Here is a 26,988-nt window from a genome sequence, read left to right on the forward strand (position 1 = left end):
TTGTTCAATCTAAAGTCATTTAAAATAGTTTTTTGCAGAAATTGAGTGATACAATAACACTTTGAAACCACCATTCACAGCAGTTCTTTGTTAGTTGTAAAGGAAGGAAAAAATTTCAAAAGTACAACACTAAAACAGTTATAAAACTTAATTTGACTAATATTTTTTTTTTTTAAATTTATAAATTCCGTAGATAGTTTAAGTTTAACAAAATTATCAGAAACTTTAATCAGCAGAACAACAAGACAAAAATTAAAATCATCCAAATAAATTCAAAAGATAATGTCTTCAGAAATTATTTTAAGTGTATTGTAAGAAAAAAAAAGACATTATATTCACAGGGGTGGTGAGTATGATGGAATATTTTTGGAGTTCAAAATAGTTTTCCAGATCAGTGTCGCCTGTCAGCTGGATACACAGAGCACCTAGTGGAGAAAATTTTGCATTCCAATCTTCATATCGTTCATTGCACAATGACTTTACAGGTGCCACTAAAAGGATGGAAAAAAAGGTTGTTTTTTTTTTATTTTTTTAAAGTACCGACAAATTAGAAAATAAATGTATTAAATTTTTATTTGACGTAAAAGTTTTTACAAAACACATAGACTTAAATAAAAATTTTAAATAAGTATAAAGAATAATCAAAGAATTTTTGTTCACAATACTACAATTTTTAGCAATGTACAAAAATGTATGTAATGCTTTACTATTTGGGGTCAGATCATGTTTGTCACATGTATTAGTTGTCACTGGTAAAAATCACATAATCATAAATCTATACTGAATAGAACAACTTTGTGTATGTGAAATTTTAAAGTTTCAAATTATAAATGCTTTTAAATAATAATAATAACTTTGCATGTGCAATATTGGAAAAGAATCTTTATCTGCAGCTTTTATGCAAATTCATTTCTTGAAAAAGATTTTAAAAAGGGAAAAATTGTATATCTTTTACGATGGATGATAGAAAAATATTTCTTTTACTTTTAAATTTTTTCATACATCCACCCACAGCAAATTTTTTTTTGCCCTTTCTCTAACTTTAAAATTAATTTAGAGAAGCTGTGGTAGCACCCACTGCCATGATGGAAGGTTACCAGAACTAGGACAAAACAAAATTATTCTGATTTTCACAGATGTTATACATAAGCAGGGGTATACAAAAACAGGGATCGAAAAACCACCCGTCCTCGGCGGTCAAAAATTCCCCACGGACAACAAAGTTCTCGAATCCGACGTCCGCGCGGACGGCCATTTTCATGTTAATGTTCGTGATACATTTTAAATTTTTGTTATCTTACAAGAGTCTGGCGCCTCACTTCTAAAATGACCCTCTAATCTAGAAATACAGCAACATACTGAGCATGGTGGAATTGATGTTTTCTCTGTCTGGGAGTACTGCAGCGGTTGAAAGAGGCTTTTCAGCAATGAACTTACAAAAAACACATTACGTACTGGTCTTAAACGAGAAGTGTTAAACGCAATTATGAACATCTATCTAAATGGAAAACCCCTTTCAGATTTCTGTGCAGAAACCTCTGTAAATTATTATCTTGATTGTGGAACTGGTAAACGTCATATTCGATTCATTTAAAAAACTCAGCACCCTCGGATAAATTGACATTCCAGATAACTTGACCTTTTTAATTTAAATTATTTTATAAAAGAAATACTTTTTTTAATTACTGTATAATGTAATCCTGGTATTTGTAAACCTATTAACTACTAATTCATTGTGCAATTTATATAAATGTTTGTAATAAATAAGAAAAAATTATATTTTTATTTATTTAGAAGTTATGGGTTAATTTCAAAGGAGGACGGGTACATTGTTGGACTAGCCGCCCTCGGGGATGGGTAAAATTTCTGAGTTTTTTCGAGCCCTGTACAAAAATGTAAATTTTTAGGAAGCTAGAACTAATTTCCAAGAATCAGCATGTTAAGGTACAAAAAGAAGTCTTTGAATTTTATATTAAATTTTACTGAAGTATTGAATACCGCTTACAACTTTTTAGCATTTGTAGAAATCCCATACGTAAGTAATTACCAATAAAAATATGAAATAATAAAAAGGCATGCATAAAAAATTATCCTAAATTATACACATAGATTTAAGTAATTACCAACAATATTTAAAATAAAAGAAAATATAATTAAAATTAGTTTGAAAATATTATCCTTACTATAAATAATTTTGTATCTAGAAGAAATCTGGCCAATGTCAGAAATAAGCATCAGAAGTCTAATGATACCCAATTCAAAAATGACTGTCTTTCCTGACCCTGTGGGAGCGCAGACTGCTAATGACTTGTCAGTATAAAACACCTAGAGAAAAATATCACATATTTAATTTTTCATAATTTTATGAAGATAAGGTGCTGTAATCAGAAATACTTCCATCCGTAGTATAAATATTTCAGATTTAAAAGCAATAATTATTCATTAAAAATAAATCATCCCAACTAAAATTGAGCTCAGTTAATGGAAAGCAAGGTCTACGAAAACATACATCCAAAAGACAGAATTATTTATACATTTGCTATAATGATATAAAGTTAAAGCATATTTTCACACATTTTATTCTTCATACAAAATATACTTCCTAATGAATTTTAGTTTCAGAAGTTCTTGAGTATTTATTTTCTTCTAATTTAATAACCAAGGACTTTCTGTTGATAAGTTTTAAGAACAATTTTTTCGAAATTGCAAGTAAAAAAAGATTGAAAAATTTCAATGTAATGAATATATTATTCCTGTAATGAATGGTGTTTTATTGAATTCTATGGTTGGCATATAACATAATAAAGCATTTAAATCTATGTAAATTTTAAGAAGGTAATTGGAAAAGAAAAGAGTAACAGACGGCAAATCATGATCAAATACTCTTGTCAAACTGCAAAATATATGTCATAAATATTTCATTATGATAATTTAATCTTATTGTTTTTCCACTTTTATACTAAATGGATAAAATTATTATTTTTAAAATGCTATCACAAACAGAAAATGCAAAAATACTGGAAACCCCCAGTACAAAATATCCTAATTTTATTTGTATCTATCTTTTTTGTAATACTAAAGTCTGACTTATTTAAATGACTTGCTTTATCTCGAGCATATATATTTACAGTATTGCGATCATAAGGTACTTTTCATTTTTACCAAAGGATCGTAATAGGCAAGTCGAAGGGGCAACAAATTTTTCTAAATAACTATCTTTTATCCCTATTCTATGAAAATATTGGTTTCACATGAACTCAATTAAGGAAATAGAAAACAATTTGAGGTTCAATAAAATTCAGCTATTATTCCTATTTACATTTATTAAATTGTTTTGGGAATTTTTTTTTAAAGTATCAGATAAACACCAATGAAATTAAGAACAGTAAAACAATGGTATTATTGGATTGAATACTTACATCTTCAAATACAGCAGACTGAACTATGTTAAAATTTGGGAAAGCTTTGAATATTGACTGATATTTAGAAGCTGGGAAAAATATTGAGTTAAATAACAGTTTTTGTATACTCAACCTTCAATAGAGAAGACACGTGTTAAACCTATGAACAATATTTTTTATAACAAAAATCTATATAAGAGGAAGAAAATTGAGTTAAAAGATTGATATATAGAAAGCTTAAGTTTACTATTTAAACATAGGACAATCAATTTAGAAAGCAATCAGAATTAATTTGTTTTTCTGAATGGTCAAAGTTGGAAAAAAATTCATACATTTTTTTATGTTGCTTGCTTATGATAGATAATCTATACTAATAAAGAAAGTTTTTGTCACGTTCTTTGCAAATTGGTACAATTACTATTTGAATAATTTTTTTTATGCTGATTCAAAAATTTTCAATTTATTGTAAAACTTATTTTTTAAGCGATTGAGTCAGCTTATTTTTTTGAAACTATTTGGTGAGAAAACCTTTTTAACAATTCTGAACATTAAAAAAAAAATTTTTTTTCAAATATAACTTTTTGTAAACATTAAAAATTACAACTCATAGAAAATTTTATATATTAAACAAATAGTGAACATTTAGGTAAGTAATACAAATTAATGTATAAGTTGAATAAATAACAAAATTTCCAAATTTTTCTTATAAAATATTACTAAAGAATTAAACATTAAGAATAAATCATATCAACTAGGAACTGGGCAGAAGATGAACCTTTGTTTTTTTTTCGGCATATGGACATTTGCCATATTTTGAAGTTTTTTTAATGTTTTTATATATTTTCTACTTCCATGACCATATCTATATATTTTTTATTTTTGCTGTAGGATTTCAATCCGTATGATTAATTTTATCAAAGCTTATTTAAAGCACTTATCTTTTAAACTATGTGCTGACTTAATAAAGGGAAAAAAAAATATTTTGTAAAATTAATTTATATTAATGCTATAAATTGTAACAACTAAATAATGACTTCAACGTCTATAATGCTGAAGTATGACATTTTCATATTACACACTAGCAAGAACAGAATTTACTCTTTTGTAAGCATTATCAAAATAACTTTAAAAGCTGAGTGTTTATTCACTTGTTAAGTAGAGTTGCAAAGTAATATATTAGCCTATTTAAAATGTTCGGTGATTTTTTTAAAAATCATGTTAGCATATTTAGGTGAAAGTGGATACTTATGAATTATTTATTAAAAATACTAATAAATTAAAAAAGTTTAAATTAAATACTTTTTAATTAGTTTATTTATTTTAAATTATAAAAAATAAATTAAAAAAATAATTAAAATATAATTAAAATATAATTTAACTTTATAAACATATGAAGTTTCAATCAAATAATCAAAAATAACCTAGTTTGGTGAACCATGTACTCTCCAAACATATGAAGTTTGTAAATTTTAATAAGGATAGTGATACAAGAATATTATCTGGTTTAAACATACATTAAAGGATACAAATTTCAGATACAGGAACAAGATGTTTTGAATTGGTTTCATTTTTTAAAACTGAAACAAAGAATAAAGTAAAATTAGAGAAAATATTTGAGATATTACCATATAAGTACCTGTTCCTGGCCTTAACCAAACTCATGGCACAAAAGGAATTTTGAACGAAAATTAATAAAATATATATATACCGAAATATCAAATAGATATGCTAAGGCGTTTGCGATCATAAACATTACATTTCTACCTGTTTTTTTTTTGTTTTATAACTTGAGCTTGAAAATTCTATTTTATTAAATTGATTCTCCAAAATTGAATTATTACTCTTTCCCTTTTATGTTTACCATCGATTTTTTTTAATAATTTAAGATCGATAATAATTAAAAAAACAAACAAACAATGCAGGTGAAAAACAGTTTGCAAGAATGTAATGACAGCGCAACAGACCTAGCATCTAACTATAGCATTTTACTTGCAAAATGCTCACTTTATCTGACTTCACATGCCCCTGATTCTATTGGTATCTGCACCAGTTTCAGGAATTACAAAATTTAAGGAGTAATTAAATGACAAAAAAATCCTTCATTTTTCAGAAAATCATCAATCCCAGACAATTTTTTTTTGGGTAATAACTTAAATTTTGTGTTGTGATATATTTTCCTACGGTTTTTGCTTCTAATGTTTCATTTTTTGATGATTTTTTCTCTAGGCCATTTTTGTGTTTACCTATAAGAATACCGATTATCAAGTATCATGGAGACTATTTTTTTAATAAGTTAAACTCTGCTTTGGGCACTTTCAACATAACAATTAGTAATAATTCTAGCTAACAGTAAATAAAATCACATAATTGTTTGGACACAAAAGATTTTGTTATATAGGTGAATTAGTCCCCATAAAACTTTTCAAAATCCACAAGTCTCTTAGTTTTACTTCTAACTGTTCCTTTTCATTATGCTCAAGAAAGTTTTTTTCCTCTGCGTCATTCAGATTTTTTACGTCATCAATGTTGGAATTATGTACTCTTTCTTAAGATCTTCTACAAACTCAAAGGAACATTTACCACTCACTATTTCTATACCACCATTCACTTGTCTATCACAATTACATTTTCTCTTACTAAGCATGCTTATATCAATTTCTACAACCATACTACTAGGACCTTTAATCATTTCATGCTCTTTTTCACACTTTTCTACAAAAATCACGCCTATCAATCAAAGCTTTTCCTGATCTCACTTTCACCTCATTCATATGAAGCTTTCTCAGCTTCCTATATCAACAAAAAAGAAAATATTAAATCCTCAATCAATCATATTCATTTTACGCTCTTCAAACCATGCAGCATTTCTTAGATACAATTTATAATGATGAGCATTTTTACCTATCTCGTCATCATAATCATTTGTTCGTTCCCTTTGTTCAACCAAACCCATATCTTTTATACAAACACCACAAAAAATGAGTACTAATCAAATATTCATGCATACACCAATCAATTCCTTTTTCCTAAGTTAAAAAAAAAAAATGCACATTCATTTTCCACAGATTTTTTGTAGAAAGATAGTTATTAATACATATGAAAGACAGAAATAGTTATTAATACATATGAAAATAAACCAAGTACTAAAAGTATAACGATAAACAATAACATGAAATATGATACCAGAAATAGGGTTTCAGCAAAATTTTCCTACAACATTATTTGCTCTAATTTTGCAACAAAACAAAAAATAACCGACGGACATGTCTTTTAAATTTGTATGAAACAAGTTTTTTTTTTAAATAAGCTAGTAAATTAGATCATAAATATCCTTTTTATAGATACATGAGTTTTTTTTTTACCATTTTCATCAGCATTAGGTTTGTTGCTCGAAGCAATGTTTCTGTAAGAAAAAAGTAAAATAATTAAAAGATAAGAAGCACTCAAGCCAAGTAAATTACATAGTTTGGGAATATTTCCGTATCATGATTTGATGTTAAACTACGATCAAATGAATTTTAAACTAGCAATAGTTTTTGGGAAAATATGTAGCAGGGAATTGTCCAGGAGTGGTTTCGGGTTATAGTGCTGTGCAATTGGAAAACATAACATTAGTGCTTCACGATGGATTTCGAGAAAAGTGGCTTGACAATTATTTTCATTCTATTGCTTATGCTATAAACACTAAAATAAAATTTCAGAAAACTGATAGAACAAAATTTATTTTTGTAAAACTTTTTTTGCAATATGTTGTTTATTATATCACAACTCAGTTAGAAAAGTGACACAAGTGAAAAAACAATTTCTAGGTTATGTCAATAAAAAATATGTATGAAGTGCCCCATGAAGAATTCCACCATACTATGAATTTTTAAGTTGATTTTCTCAAATGCTACATTTTAGAGTTATGACAGTGTTCTTGTAGAGCTATGCTACTATTTTTTTTTTTTTTTTTTTGGTTAATGCAAGGAAATTGCCAAGACTTAGCAATTATTCTACCGTAGATCACGATACGGAAAGTTTCCTCATAGTTTAAATCTATAAAGTCTTTTATATTACATATATAAAATAAATAAGTTTTCAGATTTACATTTGTAATTTGCGAACATTGAAGTTTTATCAGCAACTTTAGCAATAACAGGATGTTTAAAAAACACTTACTTAGAGTTGGTATTTTGCATAAATACATCGCCAAATAAAGAATCGAATGTATCAACATCGTACATTTTTAAGTTTTAAGAAAAAAATGTGTTATCACCTCAGGTATTTATTCTTCCATAAGTACAGTAATTTTTTAAAGAGCAGACGATATTTGAATAAAGGAGCTCAATTATTGATGTTGCCAAAATCAGTGCAAACAAAATATATTTTTTTTATCTTAGATTTAAATTATAACAAAAATAATGAAATAACGGAATTAAATATACATTTCGATCAGGTTTCGATCGATCTAAAAATTTAAAAACATATCTGAGACATATTTGGATATTTATTTTAATATTACTAGATATGAATAAATGCATGGCATCAATGGGGAACGTAGTTTTCCTTTCGGTATTAAGCAAATAAAATTAGAATGTTTTGAAATTTAATTCAATAATATATTATAGCATCCTTCAGTTTTTACAAACCCATTAAAACTGGTGTGTGTATTTTCCTTTAAGTTTAAAATTATGATGCTTGTAGTCCTAAACATTTCAATATCAAGTATCCCAAAACTTTTTCTCCACTCTGAAAAAACATATTTATGGGTTTTCTTATAGAGCATAAATTTCTCATTAAAAGTGTTTAAAATAATATTTTTTTTAAAAATTTTTATCTTTCCTTAATTTTTTTAATTAATTAAGAAAAAATTTAAATATTGAAATATTTTAAGAATAAATAATATTAATAATTTCTTATGGACTCTGTTAAATAAATTTATTGTTTTAATCTTTCTATGTGAAAGGTTTTTTAAAATATGCAGTGACTGGCAAAAATATTCGTTCAAATTAGATATCACGAATTTTTGATATTAGTGACTAATTGTTCTCACAAAGAATTGTTGCTGTACCGAATTTTCTCCTCAATGAATAGTAACAAATTACAACGAATTATACATTTGAATTATCTTTGCTACGAGTTGTGCTTATGATGAACTGTAGCTTCAAGGAATTGTGTTCAGATTGTCCTTTGACAACTGTGCCATTGCTTGTAAATTATACAAAATCAATTAAGTATTAGTGGTAAAAAAAATTTTCCAATGAAATTCAATAAATTATTGTGTGCAGTAAGAATTTTTATAATTTATTTAATTTATTTTTCTTCAAATGAAGATTTATTTTATTAATCTTTAAAAATGCATTTTTTATTTTAATTACTAAAGAAAATGCAATTACTGTATTGTATAACATTTGTCTTTTATTATATTTTTACGAATATATTTTTGTTATGTGGTCCCATGAGGTGGAACAAGGGGCCCCAGCCTCATAGTTAGTTCATCATTCAAGAATATTTTTCTTTTTTTGAAAAGAAGAGAAAAAAAATCAAAATAAAATTTCCAATTTAAAGAAAATTCTTTCATGGTGAGAAGTATACAATTTGTCTTGTAGAGAAAATCCAAATTGTTTCAATAAATTTTTTAATGAGATAAAAAATAAGAGCTGAAAAGTAGACCAGCTAAATAATTGAGGAAAATTCACTTTTCAAGAGATATGCTATGAGCAAAAAATAGCAAAGAGTAAAACTAGAAAAATAAACTTGAACAACAAAATATATATTCTTATCTACAGTTATTAAGTTATTTACTGAACTTGTGCAACATTCCACATTCATGGAAAAATAATCTATGGAGATAGAATTAGTATTTTTAACAGTATTATTATTACTAGTTCCAATTTTTTTAATTAGCCACTGATCCATAATTATAACCAAAATACTCAACTACTTAGATATTTTCTAATCGCACTTGCAAAAGACTAAATTTGAATTGAATCAAAAATAAATTTGCCTTTTATTGTGCTTTGCAGTTTATATTTATATTTCCAAAAGCTGAAGAATGGTTGAGGCAGCGGCGTTGAATTTTGTTAGCAAGTGGTGACATATGAGATATAAAGAAAAAAAAATGTTTCTCTTCCAGGCGTAGAACATTTGATTCTATTAAATAGTTATTTTTTTTAAAAAAATGCTATTAAAATAAAATAACTCACTGTTTTCAGATTTTTATCTATTTTTAATTAATCATATTATACAAAAATGTTTTTTCCCATGACCTCCACCCCTCAAAATGAAACTATGCCATAGATTTGACACCTCTAAATTTATTTTCTTACTTTGAACTTTTAATATATTTAAAATGAAGAAAGTTGTTAAAACACCATTCTATCCCACCATCCAAATCCATTATATTCATATTTTCATTCCTCATTATAGCTATGAAACAATCTCAAGGCTTCTTCTGTTTGATACTAAGCGCATTTGATTAGGAAAATATGGCAGCTGTAGACCAAGAGCAACAACAACAGCAGCAGTGTCAGGAAAGGCCTCCAGTCACTCAATTAGAATTCCGACAGGCGATGAGAGACTTTAAAACGATGTTTCCAGAAATGGATGAGGATGTTATTGAGGTGGTTCTACGTTCCAACAATGGAGCAGTCGATTCCACTATCGATCAGCTGCTCACGATGAGCACGGACAATGAGAACGAGAAGCTGAGGACAGAACTGGATGCCACCGAGAATGACGAGCTGCCCCCTTGCTATTCACCTTCCACACCACCCCCTTCATACAATCAGGCTGTTCCTTATGCTCAGAGTCCAGCTCATGCTTTGGCGGCAGGGGATACCGATGCATCGAATGTGACGCCTCGTGAGGCCTGTGCGAAGCAACCTACTGTACAGCCCCAGCTTCCTACTGAAAATGGTATTATAAATGAATTTTTTAAATTAGAAAATGTGCTATAATGTTTTATTTGTAGGGTATGTTTTGTAGCACAAACTATTTTTTTTTTAAATATTTTTAAAAATAAAAGTTTTGTGTCAGTTAACAAAAACAGTTCATAAATTTATTATACTTGCCAAAGTTTGTTTTTAACTGCTCTCATATTTTCAACTGTACTCTTTTAGTGTGCTAATTGAAGCAGATAAAATATTTAGATATCAGAATAGCAGCAAGACTTTTAAAAAAGGAAAAGAGATTTGTTTATTTTGATTGTGAAAAATTGCCTAGAAAATAGATGTTTCCAGTACACGGGACGTGGAACTTAGTACTGTATTATGTTTTAATTGTAATGTATGTTTTGTACCATTTAATTTTGTTTTTAAACGAAATTTTTGTCCCTGTTTATAAAAACAGTTTTTACGTTTTGAATTTGTGCCCTTTTTTAATAAATATTTGGGATTTTGGTAAAAAAGTATAACAAGTTATTTCTAGATGGTTATACATTTTCATTATTTTAATTAGACTTTTTACTACAATGAATTTACACGGAAGAATTTATAAAAATGGTATCGTTTTGTAGATAAATTAATTATTGTCAAAGCCAGTACTTTGTATTGAGCCCGAGCAAAACTTTTTCTAGACTATTCAAATATTCTCTTTTTCCTGAGTTCTTTGTTTACTATTAAATTTTCACTTAAATTATTTAAATAGTTAAGTTTTTGAATAGTTTTTAAATGTTGGATTATTGTTAATATTACCTATATTTGGTTTAAGGCTCTTCTGTGAAGAATTTTACATTTAGTTGCATATTGTTAAAAGTCTGTGAATTTGTTTGTAATTTAAGTTTAAACTTGACTGAATTTAGAAACGGACATTTGAAAAAAGAATTCTCGGTAGCTCGTAACTTGTAAAATATGATGTATAATTAATAAAAAAAATTTCTCCACTGTTGGACATTTTTTTATGTCGGATGAAATTTCTTTGAAATAATGCCTTGGGGGCCGTTCAAAAAGTACGTACATCCCGAAGGGGGGGGGAGGGGATTTGCTATTATGTACGGTTTTGTACGATGGGGAGGGGGGGAGGTATTATACAAAGTACGTACTTTATAAACATGCACCAAATTTAAATTTGACTTTATCCTACACACTCCTTAAGTAAATATTTAATTTTATTTAAAACATAATTATTTTAATTTTTATGAAAAAGGGGGGTAGACTAATAAAATGTACGTACTCTAAGGGGGTGGGAGTAAGACCTTATGTACGGTAATGTACGAAGGGGGGGGAGGGGTTTAAAATTTCTCCATTTTTGTGTACGTACTTTTTGAACGGCCCCTTGTATGCTTTAAAATATTAATTTTGAAATTTTGGATATCTAGTTGACCTTACCATGGATTTGCCCTTAACATACTTTCTACTTCTAAAGGGTTTAGTACTCTGCTCACTATTTCATGCCATCCATCAGAACTCCTTAGGCAACTCTTTTCAGATAGTTTGATTAGATCATTTTACCTTATTTAATAACCTAGCTTTTGTACCTAAAATTCAGCTGCATTGCTGTGTATGACTGACTATGTGTTTTGAACTTTCGATAGAGTAAAAACTACTTAGGGTTTTGCTGCTTTGAGACTCCTTAAATTCTACTTAGAAGGGTCTGAGTAATGAGTAATGGAGAATTTTTTTATTTTATTCAAATTAACTCCTTTCTGAAAACCTCTTCGAAATTTCATGATGAAATTGTTTTGATTTAAATTTATGGTTTAATCTTTATTCATTAATTAATAATTCAGATAATAATTTCTTTTTAACTTTAAATATATTTTATCTGGATGAGGCAAGTCTTCAATAATTAAATCCAGAAATCTGATTTTAGTTTAGGAAAAAGAAGTTAAAATTATTTAAACCTTTTAAGAACAGAAAAGAAATTTTTCAGAAATAATTTTAAGAATTAATTTTATTTGTGATTATCTTCGTAACCAAGTCAATCTGCAGCGTTGTTTTCATAAATTTGTTTGTGACACTATTATTGTAGAAATAAAGCTTAGTTTAATAGTTTAAACCAAGGTTGATTAATTTAAATGAAATAATGGTTTTTGGTTGAAGTTTAGTTTGTTTGTCTATTTGTTGATCTGTTAGAAAACCATTAGTACAAATCAAGTTAGTAGGAATACTTTTTGTTTAAATCTAAATTTGAGTAATTACTCAAAGAAAGGTTTGAAGCTTGTCTTATCTTTTTCTGCTGACAAATTTCATAAGAGGCTCAATTACGATTTTACTTTTATAAAGTAAAAAGCAAGAAACTTTGGTAAAAAATAATTTGAAGATGTCCTAATAATCATCTACCTTAGTGCAGGATTTATGCTACCAGTGTGATTATATATTAAACTGATTAATTAACGATCGTATTTTAAGACCTTTTTTTTATCATGCATTTAGGTAGGCTATCTGATGTATCTGAATGTTCTGAGATTTCTATTGAAGCCAGTAGGTCTGATGTGGCTATGAAAGTGTTAAAGAATTGGAATCCTCCTCTTTTAGGAGAACTTCCCCCTCAATTTCTAAAAATCAGTGGCCTATCTGTTGTACAACCAAGTGTTAAAGTATGTGAGAGAAAGATAATGTTTAAATTTGTTTATTAAAATGTTTTGTTTTTATATTTAATTAAGCTTATTGACAATTATTCATCAAAAATTATTCTTAATTATATGTATATATAAATATCTACTATAAATGCCCTATATACAGTTTATCTGTGAACAGATTTTAAGACTTTTGTATTTGAATGCTACAATAAATACAAATTAAGAAATTTGTGGCATTCCAGGTAATAATGAATCTTTTAAAATGGTCAAAATAAGTATTTAGTTCAAGGCTTTCTGTTTATTTGACTTCATGTGAGTTATCGATCTTGTACTTTAGCTTTGTTAGTGTAAAATATAGATTTTAGGTATCTTTGTACTTGTTACCTTGCAAGATATAATATAAACTCCCAGTAGTGTTTTGTAAAATACTATTTGAAGTTTGCATTATACCTTATAAAGGCAACGTGCACAACGATACCTTATAACTATATTTTACTTATAATACTTTTTAACGCATCATTATCAGAATAAAAACAATCACATGTTTCGCAAAAGGCAAATCTTTCTTCCTCACTTATAAATGATGAAGAGAGAAAATGGAATTATTCCTAGACCATCAGATTCCCCTAAAATTTGTCACCAAATTGGGAAGTGTTCTGATGAAGGAATAATTTTGGCTATATTATTGCACTTATTAACTTCAAAATCACTATATTCTCATGATCTGGTTTCCATGCAACTCAAAGTACCCTTAAAAGGAGTAATGAATAACGAGATAGCATCAAGTGAAGCAATCAATAATTGCACATAATAATTAATAGGTGGAAATTTTTGGACATATTAACAACATCATACAGCATTATGTTCAAAATGAAGAGGCTAGAAATTTAACAAATTTAACAATTGTATGAGTGTTAGTACCTATGTATATACTTGTACTATGGGTCTTTTAAGAGCATTAACTTTGATATTGTCAAAACATAAAAATTAGCACAGATTTTTTTTAATTTTGTGCATGATTTTGCAATGTTGATCATTACAGATTTATTGATTTTTGAATTTTATTTCAAAAAGAAAAACCAAAATTCAGCAAGTAACAATAATATTAAAGTGAAAATGTTGCCTAAGTACAAAATAATATTTATTTTCAACACTGCTTCGGAAAAAAAACCCTGAATTTTTTACTTGGTCTGTGTGTCTGAAACACAAACTAATGCAAACCAAAAACAAAAAAATTGACTGATGAATCTGTTTAAAGGTTATTTTTTCTTGTCTTTTTTAATTATTAATTCATAAAAAAATCCATCAATTCCTCGCTAATGCATGGAAGCTGCTGTTTAAATTTTCATTTTCATCAATTCTCTCCCTCCCCCCATGTGCCTTAGTGTTCGATGCCAAGCAAGATATTTTCTAGGGTTGTTTATTGACTATATGTCGCCAAGTCACTTAGCCGGTTCTTCCATCTGTTGAGTGCTCAAATAATGTCCCTTTGAGAATCCTTTGTCCCTCTTCAGAATGAATAGATTTATCAATATAAATGAATGTTATTCATTTAAATAAAGCTGAAATAATAACTTTCCCCAAGAAATTTCAATTTTTTAAAAATGTCACTTTGCCGGTTCTTTCACTAAGCTCTTCAAATATTCTAATAAATTTATTTTGGCCATTAGTTAAGTTACAGTATTAGACGCACAAACAAGCTTTCTCTCAATAACCATACTTTTTTTCAAATGGATTCAGATTTTTAACTATCAAATTATGGGAGTAGCTGCCATCTGGAAAACAGGATTTCAATAGTTTAAAGAGGAAAGTCTTCAAAATTTTAGATACTTTAATGTTTATTTCTCTATATCTCAAGAAATTAAGCAAATTGAAAGAAAAAAAAAATTATGCTCACAATTATAGAATTTGTTTATTGGAAGATAGCTTCTTTTAAAGAAAGATAAAGAAAATTATGAATTGTTTATTGTGTTATTTAAATGAAAAAATTTTGAATTGCAAGTTGTATAAATTTTTTCATCATTTAAAACTTAATAATTTTAAATGACAAATACAAAATTTTAAAGAAATCAGTCAATTAATTTCTAAATTAAGAAAATTCAAAAAAATGTTTTATTTTTAAATTTTTATTTTTTATTTACCATTCAATCAATTTCATTCAAACTTTGGGTTTTGCTACTTAAAAATTTTCTTTTTTAGCACTAAATAAAACAATGGACCTCGAATTCATGAACATTGTTTTTTAATACTTTCTGTTCATAGCCTTGGATTTTCAATTAGAAGTAGTCACTTAAAATTGTATATATAGATGAATGTAAAAATGATGTATAAAGTGATGTAAAAATTTATATACCTTACAATTAAAAAAATTTTTTGATCATAATTGAATAGAATGAGAAAATTAAAAAATAATTATTCTTAGATTTTTTATTTAAGGATTTTCAATGCAATTAAAATCATGCTATTTTTAAAGCAGTTTTCATTGTTCAATTCATAGAAAGTGACTGTGTTGAGCTCGACTGTCCTTCAACAGAGGATGGAGGAGAATGAGCGCAAGAGAAATGACAGCACATCTGCAAATGACCCTGAATTGACACAGTATTTGGAAGATGAAAGAATAGCACTATTTCTACAAAATGAAGAATTTTTTCAAGAACTGAAAGATAACAAAGAGTTTCTCTCCACGCTAGAAAGAGGTACGTTGTTACGTTAAAAATTTTTCAAATCTCATCTTATTTATCCACCCAATTTTCAGGTGTAAACATTTTCCTACAATAGTAGTTTAAATCTAGCAATGTTGCTGCATATTTTAGCTTTAAACTACTATTAGAGAAATTCAAATTTTTTATGGAATTTATTACTATAGCAAATTTTTTATGGAATTTATTACTATAGCAAATTTTTTATGGAATTTATTAGTATTTACTAGTTTGTGAAAATGTAAAAACAGAAAAAAAATATGATTACTGTTAAAGTTTGGTGAAAGAATCGTCGGAGGTGGCAGGTTTCAAAGGTTGACTTGAAACAAGAAATAAGGGAAGAGCAATAAGGCTGAGAATTGTCTTAAGACTGTTCTGCTAAAGTTGGTTTCCTGAAGCTGATAAATGTTGTAGTAATTCTGTCACAGGAAATATTTGTAAATGGTGAAAAAGGAGTTGAAGTGTGTGTGTCATTGAATAAAGCATTGCTTGCATTTATAATTAGGTCTGATGTCATTGCCTGAAATAATGAAACCTTTGCCCCCCTTGCCAAAAATAAGTCAAATATTTTCATATGTTCTGCGGCAGCGATAAAGGCTATGTGGTGCGTCTTTTAGATTATCAAGTTAGTATCACAGATTTTGACTGAATGTTACAAATTAATTTGTTAAAACAGTGTTATAAGTTCTTTTGTTTTGTTATAGAACATAGAGCTTTTAGAAAATAAGTATTTTAAAATAGTGTTTTATCTTTCACTGTGAACTTGAAAATGTACTCAAAGTTAATAGTCGAGAATATTCTAGAAATGTTTAGAATTTTTAATAGCTTTAAATTAGTTAGCTAAGTTTAGTTATGAAATAAAATTAATTTCATAACTAAATTCGTAAAAACCTTTAAAAAGTTGGGCAAGAGGTAACATTTAGATTTGATTGTGATATATTTTTAGTTAAGATGTTTATTTAAGTATTATGAGTAAGGTATTTGAATTTGTTTTTAAAATTAGAAACTATGTTATGTATTTCCTGGATTGAGAAAGAAATTGATTTAGAGGTTTTCGTTACTGCTTTTTATTTCTGTTGCATTAGAGCTTCACAATGGATTGTTGAGAACAGTCTAAGAAACCTCCCTGAAGATGATTCAAAGACATACCATGACAATTTTGATCCTCTCCTTGGAGGGGGAGTGGCTTCCTGCTTTGTAAGCTCAACAACCTGCTCTCGATGTCTAGCACTTTATGGTAGAACAGTTTAACGAGGACTAATACCTAGCGTCCTCAGTCTCTATGCAGGCTGATCAGAGTAGTCACCCATCTACTCACTCACTGAACTTGCTAAGATACTAAGTAGTAGACTTAACTGAAACTTACCAAAAATACCGTACTAAGTAGAAGAATTAATTAAAGATTTGAATGGAAACTGCAAATAAATTGATAGTTCTAATAAGAAACGGGAGAGAAAAGAAAGGAAATGAAAAATTGAATAAAAAATGAAAATGCTAAAGTAGAACCTGTTGAAGAAATGTTTTAAGAGGTTCAAATGGAATGGGAACAATTGGCACTAAAGTAATTATAAATTGCAAAACTATGAAAATAAGAAAACTGGTCAGATAACAGTACAAATAGATGATGAATAAATGTTATATCCTCTTTATTTTATAGATGTGTGAAATCACTAAAAGTTTTTTTGCTTCTGTTTTGCAATTAATTTCCGTCACATAAAATATAGTCAATTAGTAATATGGACATTATTGGTTTTTCTCCCAGAAGTTTCATCACCTGAAGAGGAGGAAGCAGACGGGGAAGAGGTGACCGAGGAATTGGATTCAGGTTACCCTTATTGTGAGAGTGCTCAACCTGAAGAAACAGATGCTGCCTTTAGAGAAAAGTTGAAAAACATGGGAAAAGGTGAGGAAAGTAATGAAATTTAGAAGGAAGTATCAAAAACTGAGTTCAAATATTAACTAATATCTTTATTATATAAAGTACATGATTTTTTTCCCTGTCCATTTGTTGAAAAATACTTCTTGTATATTTTTAAAATAGATATTTTTACTTAGTTGTTTGTAGTGCTATAATTTTGCTGAAATACGCTGCCCTGGTATATACATCACACCCATAAAAGTTGATTAAAAAAGAAAATATTTTCATCAGAAAGGCCCCCACTATGTGATACGCCACACTGAATTGTACTGCGTGATTGATCAAGAAGATAATGCATCTATTACAAATAACAAGTTATACACAAAATAAATTATTAAACTTTTAAAAATCACTGAAATAATTATAAAATATGGAATAAATTAATGTATGCAATCTTGCTTAAAATCAGAAATATTGCATTTCGATAACTTTTTATCATAATTTTTCAAATGCATGCAAAATTACAATTGTGCACAATGCAAACTCAACGCAATCTCAAACACATTACGTTAATAAATGCTAATGTAAAATACTTGAATATTATGTAAACCAACTGATTTAAATCTAAACATAATTAAAATAGCACAAAATATTTCCAATCGCGGTCGCATCACGTCACTTTATCAAAATTTGAATTGAAATACTTAAATACTATTAAATTAATTAATTAAATAGCTAAAAATCCTTACAATAATTCAAAAAAATATTAATAATAATTAAATAAAATCTTGTTTTGCGCAAAATTGTATTACACAAAATAATCACGTAAATATCCAGTTTCTTTTTACTGATTGTAAATTTATAAAATTTTAGCACATCAAATGATTAACAGCTAAAAAACATTTAAAATAATTAAAAGAAATAGATGTAAAAAATAACAGATAATTTCGTTTTGAGCAAAATTAATGCATAAAATGATCGCTTATGCATCATTTCTTTTATAATTGATTTATAATATTCCAATTATAAATAAATCAAATGATTAAGCAGATAAAAATTGTTAAAATAAACGTTGCTCACTTGCGACCAGCACAGCTTCGACTGTTCTGGTAAGGCTGAACTAGATCTGCCAGGTACAGGTTAATTTGGAATAAGCGTGGATAATAAAAAAAACCTTTAAATTGTCAGAAAATAGTACTAAGTTCGACAAAATATTTTTTAAGTACATCAACTAACATAATTTTAATTTCTAAATTATTTGGGAGGGAGAGGTAAGAACAGCCTAAATTACGTTAACAAAGAGTTCACATGAAAAAAAGTTTTCTTTTCAGCTAACAAAATAATAAAAACAAAATGATATAAAACAAAGTTTTTCTTACCAGTTGGCACCATGCCAAAAAATAAAACTGTCTAGTTTTACTTTAAAGGTGAACTGTTTTTTGAAGCTATCACATGAAGTAAAACTTTTAAGTTCATAATAATGCTATTTTTGTAACTGCTTTGAATAATATTATGTGTGTTTTAATAATTAAATTTTTATAGTATCTCGAAAGAAGTTCACCCAGCTAGCAAAGTTGTTTTCAAGGCGAAAAAGACGATCTTTCAAGCCCATGTATCCTTTTTAATTACTCATTACTTTCGATTATGTAATTTTATTATTTGAATATTTCTGCAAGTGAATTTTCATTTTGTTATCAATAACTCTTCCATGATTTTGCAACTTAAAGTCAGTACTGTAATATTAATTTTTAAGTCTTGTCTCAAAATTATATAAGAAAAAGCAATTTCTGCTGTAACTTGATGGCTTGCAATCAATTTTAAATTTAATTTTATAAAATGGAATTTTATTTAAAAATACTTGCTGTCATCTTTGGTGCTACAGCCTTTTAAGAGCCCTGGCCTCTGTTACTTGTATCAACTTACACAGCTTCTTGTTTTTTTTGTGTGTTAATTCAATTATTATTAATAACATATAGCGATTACTTAAAATTGATGATTTTCTTACTGAATAAAATTAAAAAGGAGCCCACTTATTTCACCAAAAAATTACATTCAACCAATAGTAATAAATCATTGTCGTACTAATTAAAAGCATAAAATTTATGATATTTTGTGCTTTTCCAGGTTGTCATTTTATACAATGCCTGGGCAATGTAAGAAATGCTTAATCAGGGTGGCCACCCACCTGGAAAACCTGGAATTATCAGGGAATTTTTTTTATACTGGAAAAATCAGGGAAATATGGATAAAAACCTGGAAATTTTAAAGAAAAACTGGAAATTTTTTCTTATATATTTTTTTAATTTCACTAATTTAAATTATTTGCTAATTTTCTTAATTTAAATTGTTTCATCCATTATACCCACATTTTTGAGACGGAAATGTATCTCCAAACAGTTAAAATATCATCAACTTACTTTGCTTTCATCAAAATTTGCTCTATTATAACCCTATTAAACTAGAATACAACATAAAATTCTCTCATGCAAATGTCTTTGATCTCTATGCAGACTGTGCAATTTAGGAAAGGCAAAGATTATGGTGGAAGACGGGGTTAGGATTCGGTTTTTAAATTCTGTCCGTGTTCACACAATGATTCAAGTTTGTTCGCAATTGAGAGTGGTAATTTTTTTCTATTTTGACAAAATGAGTCAAAATGTTTTTGTATTTTTAACTTAATTAAATTCTCTAAAAATTATAATTTAATAATAATAGATTTTATATTGCACTCTTTTTCTGAAAGCTTTTGAACTCAAAGAAATCTGTAAATTATTTTTTCTCAGCAAACCTACCAATCACGCATTTTTCCCCATCACTAACAGCAATGTTTGTCGACAAATTGTTACAATTCTTGTTACAATGCTAATTTTTTCTATTTCATTTTAACCTTTTATAGTATATTTTTATTTTTAAAAAAGTTTTTTTTTGGAACTAACTATATATTAATATCAAATTTTACGGTTTTGTTGGTAAATATTAGTTTTTTTTATTCAAAGTTCGTAAATGTTGCTTGCATTCCAAAGATGATATTTCAAAACTATTCTTCTTTTTACCTAAGAAAGCTGACAATGACTAAGGAATATATTGGAAACATATTAAATGATGTACATACATAAAATATAATTTTTTTTATTCATATGTGTTTAGTCAGGAGAAGGGAAACGAAACCTAGTGTTTTAGTTCTGCACTGTACAAGATGCCAGTTGTTCAAACAAAAACAATTAACTGTGCTAAACTAAAAAACTGCGTGTTTAGATTGAAATTCTTTAAATGTTTTAATTTCAAATAAGAAAAAAAAATCAAAAAAGTATAAATTTTAAGGAATTTTATCTATTTTTTTTCTTCTATAGAGTATAGAACTAATAATTAGACAATTTTACATTTCTGACATTTATTTTTTGATACTGAATCTCTTAAAATAAAAATGCTATTTCAAAATACCATTTATTTAAAAATTTGACTTGAGATATTGGTTTAAGGAAAATATGATCAGTGAATTTTATAAAAAGCACTGGTAAGATGAAATACAGTATAATGCAGTGTACAGTACAGCTTTATATTGAAATGTAATTACAGTGATTCACAAAAGTGTTGATACACTTATGACTTTCAATGAAATAAGACTATCCATTAATTAAAATGAATGTTTCAGAATGTATATTTAATGACAAAAAATGTGTTCTAATCTTAACAAAACTGAAATATTTTAAATGACAATATGAAACATTTTAAAAACAAAGGAAAAGTTTATTTTTAAGGAATCAATCATCAAAAAGTGACAAAAGCTTTATCCCACAAAAGTCATCATAGACTTTTAACGAAAAACTCAGTCTATTAGTAAATCTACTTTTTCGTTAAATTAACATTTAGTGGAGTTTCCTTTAACATCTACAATAGCTTTTAAAGGTAGAAAATACGTGTTGCTAGTTTTTTTTTTAATCAGGTGACATTCGTGCTGAATATTTTTTTAAAATTTTTATAGAAACTTTTACAACACTCAATTGCAAATTTATGAATTTTTCCACAAAATTTATAATTTTAATCTCTGATATGAAGTCCTTCTTTTAAGCATTTTATCACATATTGCACAGTTCAATTGAATACAGTAAACTAATTTAACATATTCATTACTGATTTACCTCTTATGAAGACAAATAATCAAATTTGGTCTATTTTATTACGACCACAAATCATTTTTAAATGATAAAATAAAATATTACGGAGTTAGCAAGCAAAAATTAAAATATAATTTTGTTCTTATAGGTTTGATACTAAATTGCTAATAAAGAAATAAAAAATTAAATGAAAAATAATTAAATAAACAAAGCAATTGACGATAATTTTAATTCTGAGATCCAAAACATTTAAATGTATGATGACTTTTGTGGGGTGTCATTTTTGTTACTATTTGATTAAATAATTAACTTTTGCTTTGTTTTTAAAATATTCCGTGCAGTTTTGCTAAGAATAGATTATACATCTTATTATCAAATACCCATTGTGAAATATTCATTTTAATTATTGAATTTTTATTTCCTATTTCAATATAAGTTATAAGTGAGTGAGCACTTTTGGGAGCCACTGTAATTATTAAAAATTATTGATATACAGTGTAACGTCCCATATCCGGACGTCCCTTTCCTGGAAGGGTCAATTTCCCGGACACATTTTAACAATCAAAATAAACAAACATCTCTCCTTCATCCCCTTTCCGTAAAAAAGAAAAGAAAAAAGAAGTCTTTTGACACATTTTCTCTTTTCCGCATCGAACCCATAAATCACCAGAAAGGGGAAGTGAAGATCTACCAAGACCATTGAGTGACCGTTAGTGACGCTCCTCCCTTGGAATGTAGGAAAAAGAGGGAGATTTGTTTTCAAAAGATCGCAACTGAGTCCCCTCCCCCCTCCCTCTTTTCCCATGCAGGTGGCATTTCCTGGAACCTTTTTATTGAAAGAAGAAATACTGTGGAAAAGGGTAAACGGGGCAAGCGTTAAGGTGGAGGGGGAGTTAAAATGGAAAATTTGAATAGGTCTAAAAGGATATACGTCCTTGAGAAACAAAACATTCGTTCTTCCCCATACCATGTAATATTTAGGAGGCGGGGGGAAAAGGGGGGTAACATTCTCTCTTTAGCAGATTCTTTCAGTCATAGAAAAAAAATAAAGAGAACCCGATCAGCGTGCCTCGCCTTTATGCTTGATTGATAGCCAATGATTGGAGAGAAAACAATAATTTGTTACTTCCCCACCCTCAACTTAAATGATCTCCTCTTTACACTTATTTTCTTTCACAAATAAGGAAGAAATGAATTTTTCTCCTCCACCTACCCACTTTAATGAATGACGGGAATTTCCCTTTCTTGCTTGAATCATTCTAGTTAAAAATGGCGGATTATTATTTTCATATGTCAATTTTTTTTCGTTTTCTATATTTTAAGGAATAATATTTTTTTTCTAATATTTCATATTTTATTGATTAGATATTCTAATACTAAAACATTATTCCCCTTAAAAATAATGTTTATTTATTTTTTGCTTCTTAGATTTAGATCATTTTAAGCTTTGTTCCAGAATGACATGAATCTCCCCTTCCTGCTTGAATTGTTCGAGTTCAAAATGGCGGATTAATATTTTCATAACTGTTAAATTTTTTTCGTTTTCCATATTTTCAGCAATAATATTTTTTTTCTAATATTTTATATTTGATTTAGATATTCTAATGCTAAAACATTGTTCCCCTTAAAAATAACGTTTATTTATTTTTTGCTTCTTAGATTCAGATCGTTTATTAAATCATTTTAAGCTTTGTTTACCTTGGGGGTCTATTATACGGAAAAATCTATTATACGAACTTCTGGAAGTCCCACCGATTCCGGATACGCGACTTTACACTGTATAATCACCTGAAACAGGTTTCTTTTCCTTAATGAAGATATATTAAACAATACTTATCCAAGGTTTTATTGGTTATTCTGATTTTGTCATTTTGTAGGTACACTTTGAGCAAATACTACTTAAAGTAACACATTAAATTCAATAAAAACAATTAAAATTATTCAATAAAAACAATTTATTCTGCAAGCTAAACATATTATTTTCTCCATGTCTTAATTTTTTAAAAATTAATGTTGTACCAGAACATTAAAAAATATTAAAAAAATATCTTGTTAAAAAATTAATTTTTTTTCAAGATATGTTTTAAAAAATGACATTTTGAATAAGATATTTTATAATACAGACACTTTTCTTGTACACATCCTACACTTTATAAGAAAAAAGGAAAAAAACACAAACCTGGAAATTTTAAGATTTTTACCTGGAAAAATCAGGGAAATTTGAAATCTGTTTTGAGTGGCCACCCTGTTAATCATTTCATACTTTGCTGGTGATATATTTTTACGATTTAATTTTCACCTTCAGTTGTAGTAATTTATTTTCTACCATAGATAATCAAATATATATGAAGTATTTTTACAAATATTCATTGAGGATATTCACTAAAGTATTTTTAAAAATATTCATTGAAAATATTAAAGTCGCCCCTACAATTTCATGCAATAGGTTTTTTTACTATTCTATGAATGTGTTCTTTAACTCTTTTTTTAAAAAAAGATTGGGGGATGGTTCCAATCCTTCAAGAGACAATCTTCTTTTGCATGAAGACGAATATTCTGAAGTATCTGAAGATGACTCTGAAACGGAAGTGAGCAAAAAAGATACCTGGAACAGTCATGTAAATATTACATATCTTCTCTCAAACTTATAAAATTAGTTCACATTAATTTAGCTCTTGCCATTGAGAACTGAGATTGTCGATTTAATTGTTAAAATAGTTCAGTGAAAGAATTTTTTTTCCTATTTGCAAAACATTGTTTTTTTTTTTTTTTAAGAAAGCCATGCTATTGGATATATACCATTTAAAATACATTTAAAGTACATATTTTTAGCTAATAAAATTTTTTAATGAATTGTATGTCCTATTCTGTGATCCCTTAAGATGAGGAAATTCGTAGCAATTGTTTGTCCAATTGATTTTATTTCAAAATATTTAAAACTAATAATTTATGGAATTCATAAAAAAAGATACTAGTTTTTTAGGAAAGATAAAAATGTGTTAATATAGAAATCTTTTCATTATTTTGGCCAACCACTGTATACATGTATGTATATGTATCTATATATATATTATATATATATATATATATATATATATATATATATATATATATATATATATATATATATATATATATATATATATACTAATTACACACGTATGCTTTCAGGTTGGAGGACCCGGAGGCAGATCTCAGACCATAGAACGGTCAAAGATGGATTCATCCTAGGGCTCATCATTCTACACAAAGTGTGCTTATTAGTGTCATATTATATATTTACATAGAGGAATTAAATTTTTTTCCCCACTGAATATCTTTGCATGTAATTGTGTATTTTGGATACAATTCAATATATTGCTTTTGTGCTCTTTTCTCCCTCAAATCTTTGATATCAAAAAGAATTATAGAAAGAGTATTGGGTGATTTCACTGTTTATCAATTGTATAAAATGGATACAAATAGATCTGAGACACACAGTGAAGCCTGTGTGACCGTTGATTTAGACAGCCATTATTTTATGAATATTTATATGCATTTTTTATACAAAAATTTTCTGCTAAAGAGCATATCAGTCATTTAAAAAAAGTATTTTATTTGTTGCAAAAGTTGAAGATTTCTGTATATAAATCTTTTTATCATTGACAGTTATGTGCTATGTCGACTTGCTATTTAATTTTAGGAAGAAGTTAAACTCTATAAATTATTCAAAAATAATAATTTAGAGTATAAGAAAAAACGTAGTTCTCGGATCTCTTAGAATAAAGAAGATGTTTTTACATTTACAAACAAGAAAGAAAAAAAAGAGAGAGAGTGAGAGAAAGGAAAATGCTTTTAATATATCGATATAATACTTTAAAAGTAAAAGTTAGAATTTCTCCATTTTGTTGCTAATATATCTCTTCATTAATATAGTTAAATTTATGTCATAACAGATTTAATTATAAATCATGTTTACTACTTTATTTACAGGGATGAGAGTAGTCAGAAATTAAAAAAAGAGGAAATCCAAGAATGAATGACTATATGTATATATATACTATATATATCCAAAAAATTGACAAACAAAGTGCAATTTTTGAACTTGTAAACCGTGTGATTATAAATCCCGATGATTATTTTTAAAGTTGTATGAATATGAATCACATGTGTGATTTTAAATTGAGAGAATATGAATCCCGATATGAGGCTTTAAATCATGTGAATATGAAACTCTAAATCGAATTTAAAAAATGCGAAAATACAAAACATGATGCGTAATTTTTAGATCACGTAAATACGAATCACGATGAATAATTTTTAAATTGCGCGAATACGAATCCCCATGTCTAATTTTTAAAGCACGTCTAAATACGAAAATCGATGTTTGATTACAACCGCAAAAACTAATCAAGACATTGGATTTAAACTCGCGTGAATACGAATCACTACAAAGGGTTTTGAAAGCACGTGAATACAAATCGCGTTATTCTATTTTTAAATCTCGTAAATAAGAATCGCAATGTACGATATTTAAATCGCCTGAATAAGAATCGCAATGCTCAACTTAAAAATCAAGTAAGAACGAAAATCCATGTTGGATAATAAAATCGCGATTTTAAAAATGCATAAATGCAAAGCGTGATATTGCATTTTCAAATCTCGTAAATAAGAATCATAATGTACGATATTTAAATAGCGTAAATAAGAATCGCAATGTGCAACTTTTAAATCAGGTAAATACGAATATCGATGATTGATATTAAATCGCATAAATAAGAATGTAGATATTTCCAGAGTCTGGACTTGGGGATTTCTAAAAGGCTTGTTTGTATTGTTTTGTTTAGACATAATAAAAAAAAATTAAATGCAAGGCATGCAAAATATGAGATTAATTGAATGAGCAAATAAATATTTTTACCGCAAATCCACCTCTATTTTTTATTTTTTTTCGTTTGCTTTCACGCCAGAAAACAGGAAGCAGTGACGTCTGAATTACGAAAATATGAGCTATCTGGCGGACGGATAAAAATACGGAAAATCTTATTTTCTGTGCGTAAAAGCGGAAAAAATAGCTAAAATAGTAAAAAATGTAGAAGGGTTAGCAGCTAGGACGTAGTTTGAATTTTCTGTTTATCTTTGAAAATCGTAAATAAATGTAATTATTTTATTTCAATGACTGAAAATTAAAGAAAAGCGGGATATTTATATATATATTTTAAAAAAAACGAAACTTTAAGAGAATCGGGAGTTTTTGATAAAAAGGCTTCAATTCAAGAGACAAAAGCAAAAAAAATCTTATCCCTGTATAAAGGTCAACCAGTTTTATCCGAAGGAAATGATTTTTAGAGAAACTTCAGAGGGAAGAATGAGGACTTCAAAAATTTCACTCTGTGGAAAGTTAAATTTCTCATAAAATATTTTAACTTGTGCA

At 27.7% G+C, this 26,988-nt stretch overlaps 2 protein-coding genes across 5 annotated transcripts in view; one reads left to right on the forward strand and one right to left on the reverse strand.

The window, feature by feature from the left end:
• Nucleotides 1–7,729, reverse strand: part of LOC107444333 (putative ATP-dependent DNA helicase HFM1) — a 74,612-nt gene extending 66,883 nt beyond the window's left edge. Inside the window, exons 1-6 of one of the 3 annotated variants that reach the window (XM_087159053.1) lie at nt 7,563–7,728; nt 6,764–6,804; nt 4,928–4,978; nt 3,420–3,490; nt 2,184–2,325; nt 340–491 (exon numbers count right to left, since the gene is read on the reverse strand). In XM_087159053.1, coding sequence (XP_087015179.1) covers nt 340–491; nt 2,184–2,325; nt 3,420–3,490; nt 4,928–4,978; nt 6,764–6,804; nt 7,563–7,627 — 522 coding nt within the window. In that variant the 5' untranslated portion in view covers nt 7,628–7,728. Of the gene's footprint in view, nt 1–339; nt 492–2,183; nt 2,326–3,419; nt 3,491–4,927; nt 4,979–6,763; nt 6,805–7,562 lie in introns of all 3 variants that reach the window. The other 2 variants (XM_087159055.1, XM_087159054.1) reach the window with 2 other exon arrangements.
• Nucleotides 7,730–7,914: 185 nt separating this feature from the next.
• On the forward strand, nt 7,915–26,770 carry LOC107444335 (CUE domain-containing protein 1). 2 transcript variants are annotated; one of them, XR_015432496.1, is made up of 9 exons: nt 7,915–8,044; nt 9,813–10,301; nt 12,758–12,921; nt 15,401–15,599; nt 17,365–17,505; nt 19,003–19,072; nt 24,073–24,193; nt 24,747–26,078; nt 26,402–26,770. XR_015432496.1 is itself a non-coding variant. In XM_087159057.1 (8 exons), the coding sequence occupies exons 2-8, from the start codon at nt 9,872–9,874 to the stop codon at nt 24,804–24,806; spliced, it is 1,185 nt and encodes a 394-aa protein (XP_087015183.1). In that variant the 5' UTR covers nt 7,915–8,044; nt 9,813–9,871; the 3' UTR covers nt 24,807–26,770. The 2 variants fall into 2 exon arrangements, 1 of the variants encoding a protein (XP_087015183.1); XM_087159057.1 differs by having other exon boundaries at nt 24,747–26,770.
• The last annotated feature ends 218 nt before the right edge of the window (nt 26,771–26,988 follow it).

The sequence above is a fragment of the Parasteatoda tepidariorum genome, chromosome 3 (assembly GCF_982258835.1).
Source record: "Parasteatoda tepidariorum strain Cologne lab strain chromosome 3, Ptep-v5.0, whole genome shotgun sequence".
Classification (NCBI taxonomy): Eukaryota; Metazoa; Arthropoda; class Arachnida; order Araneae; family Theridiidae; genus Parasteatoda; species Parasteatoda tepidariorum.

Coding starts and splice junctions, on each gene's coding strand:
- LOC107444335 (XM_087159057.1), top strand. CDS start 9,872: ATGGCAGCTGTAGACCAAGAGCAACAACAACAGCAGCAGTGTCAGGAA. Junction 15,600..17,364: donor TCTCTCCACGCTAGAAAGAG/GTACGTTGTTAC, acceptor TTTTTCTCCCAG/AAGTTTCATCACCTGAAGAG. Junction 17,506..19,002: donor GTTGAAAAACATGGGAAAAG/GTGAGGAAAGTA, acceptor AAATTTTTATAG/TATCTCGAAAGAAGTTCACC.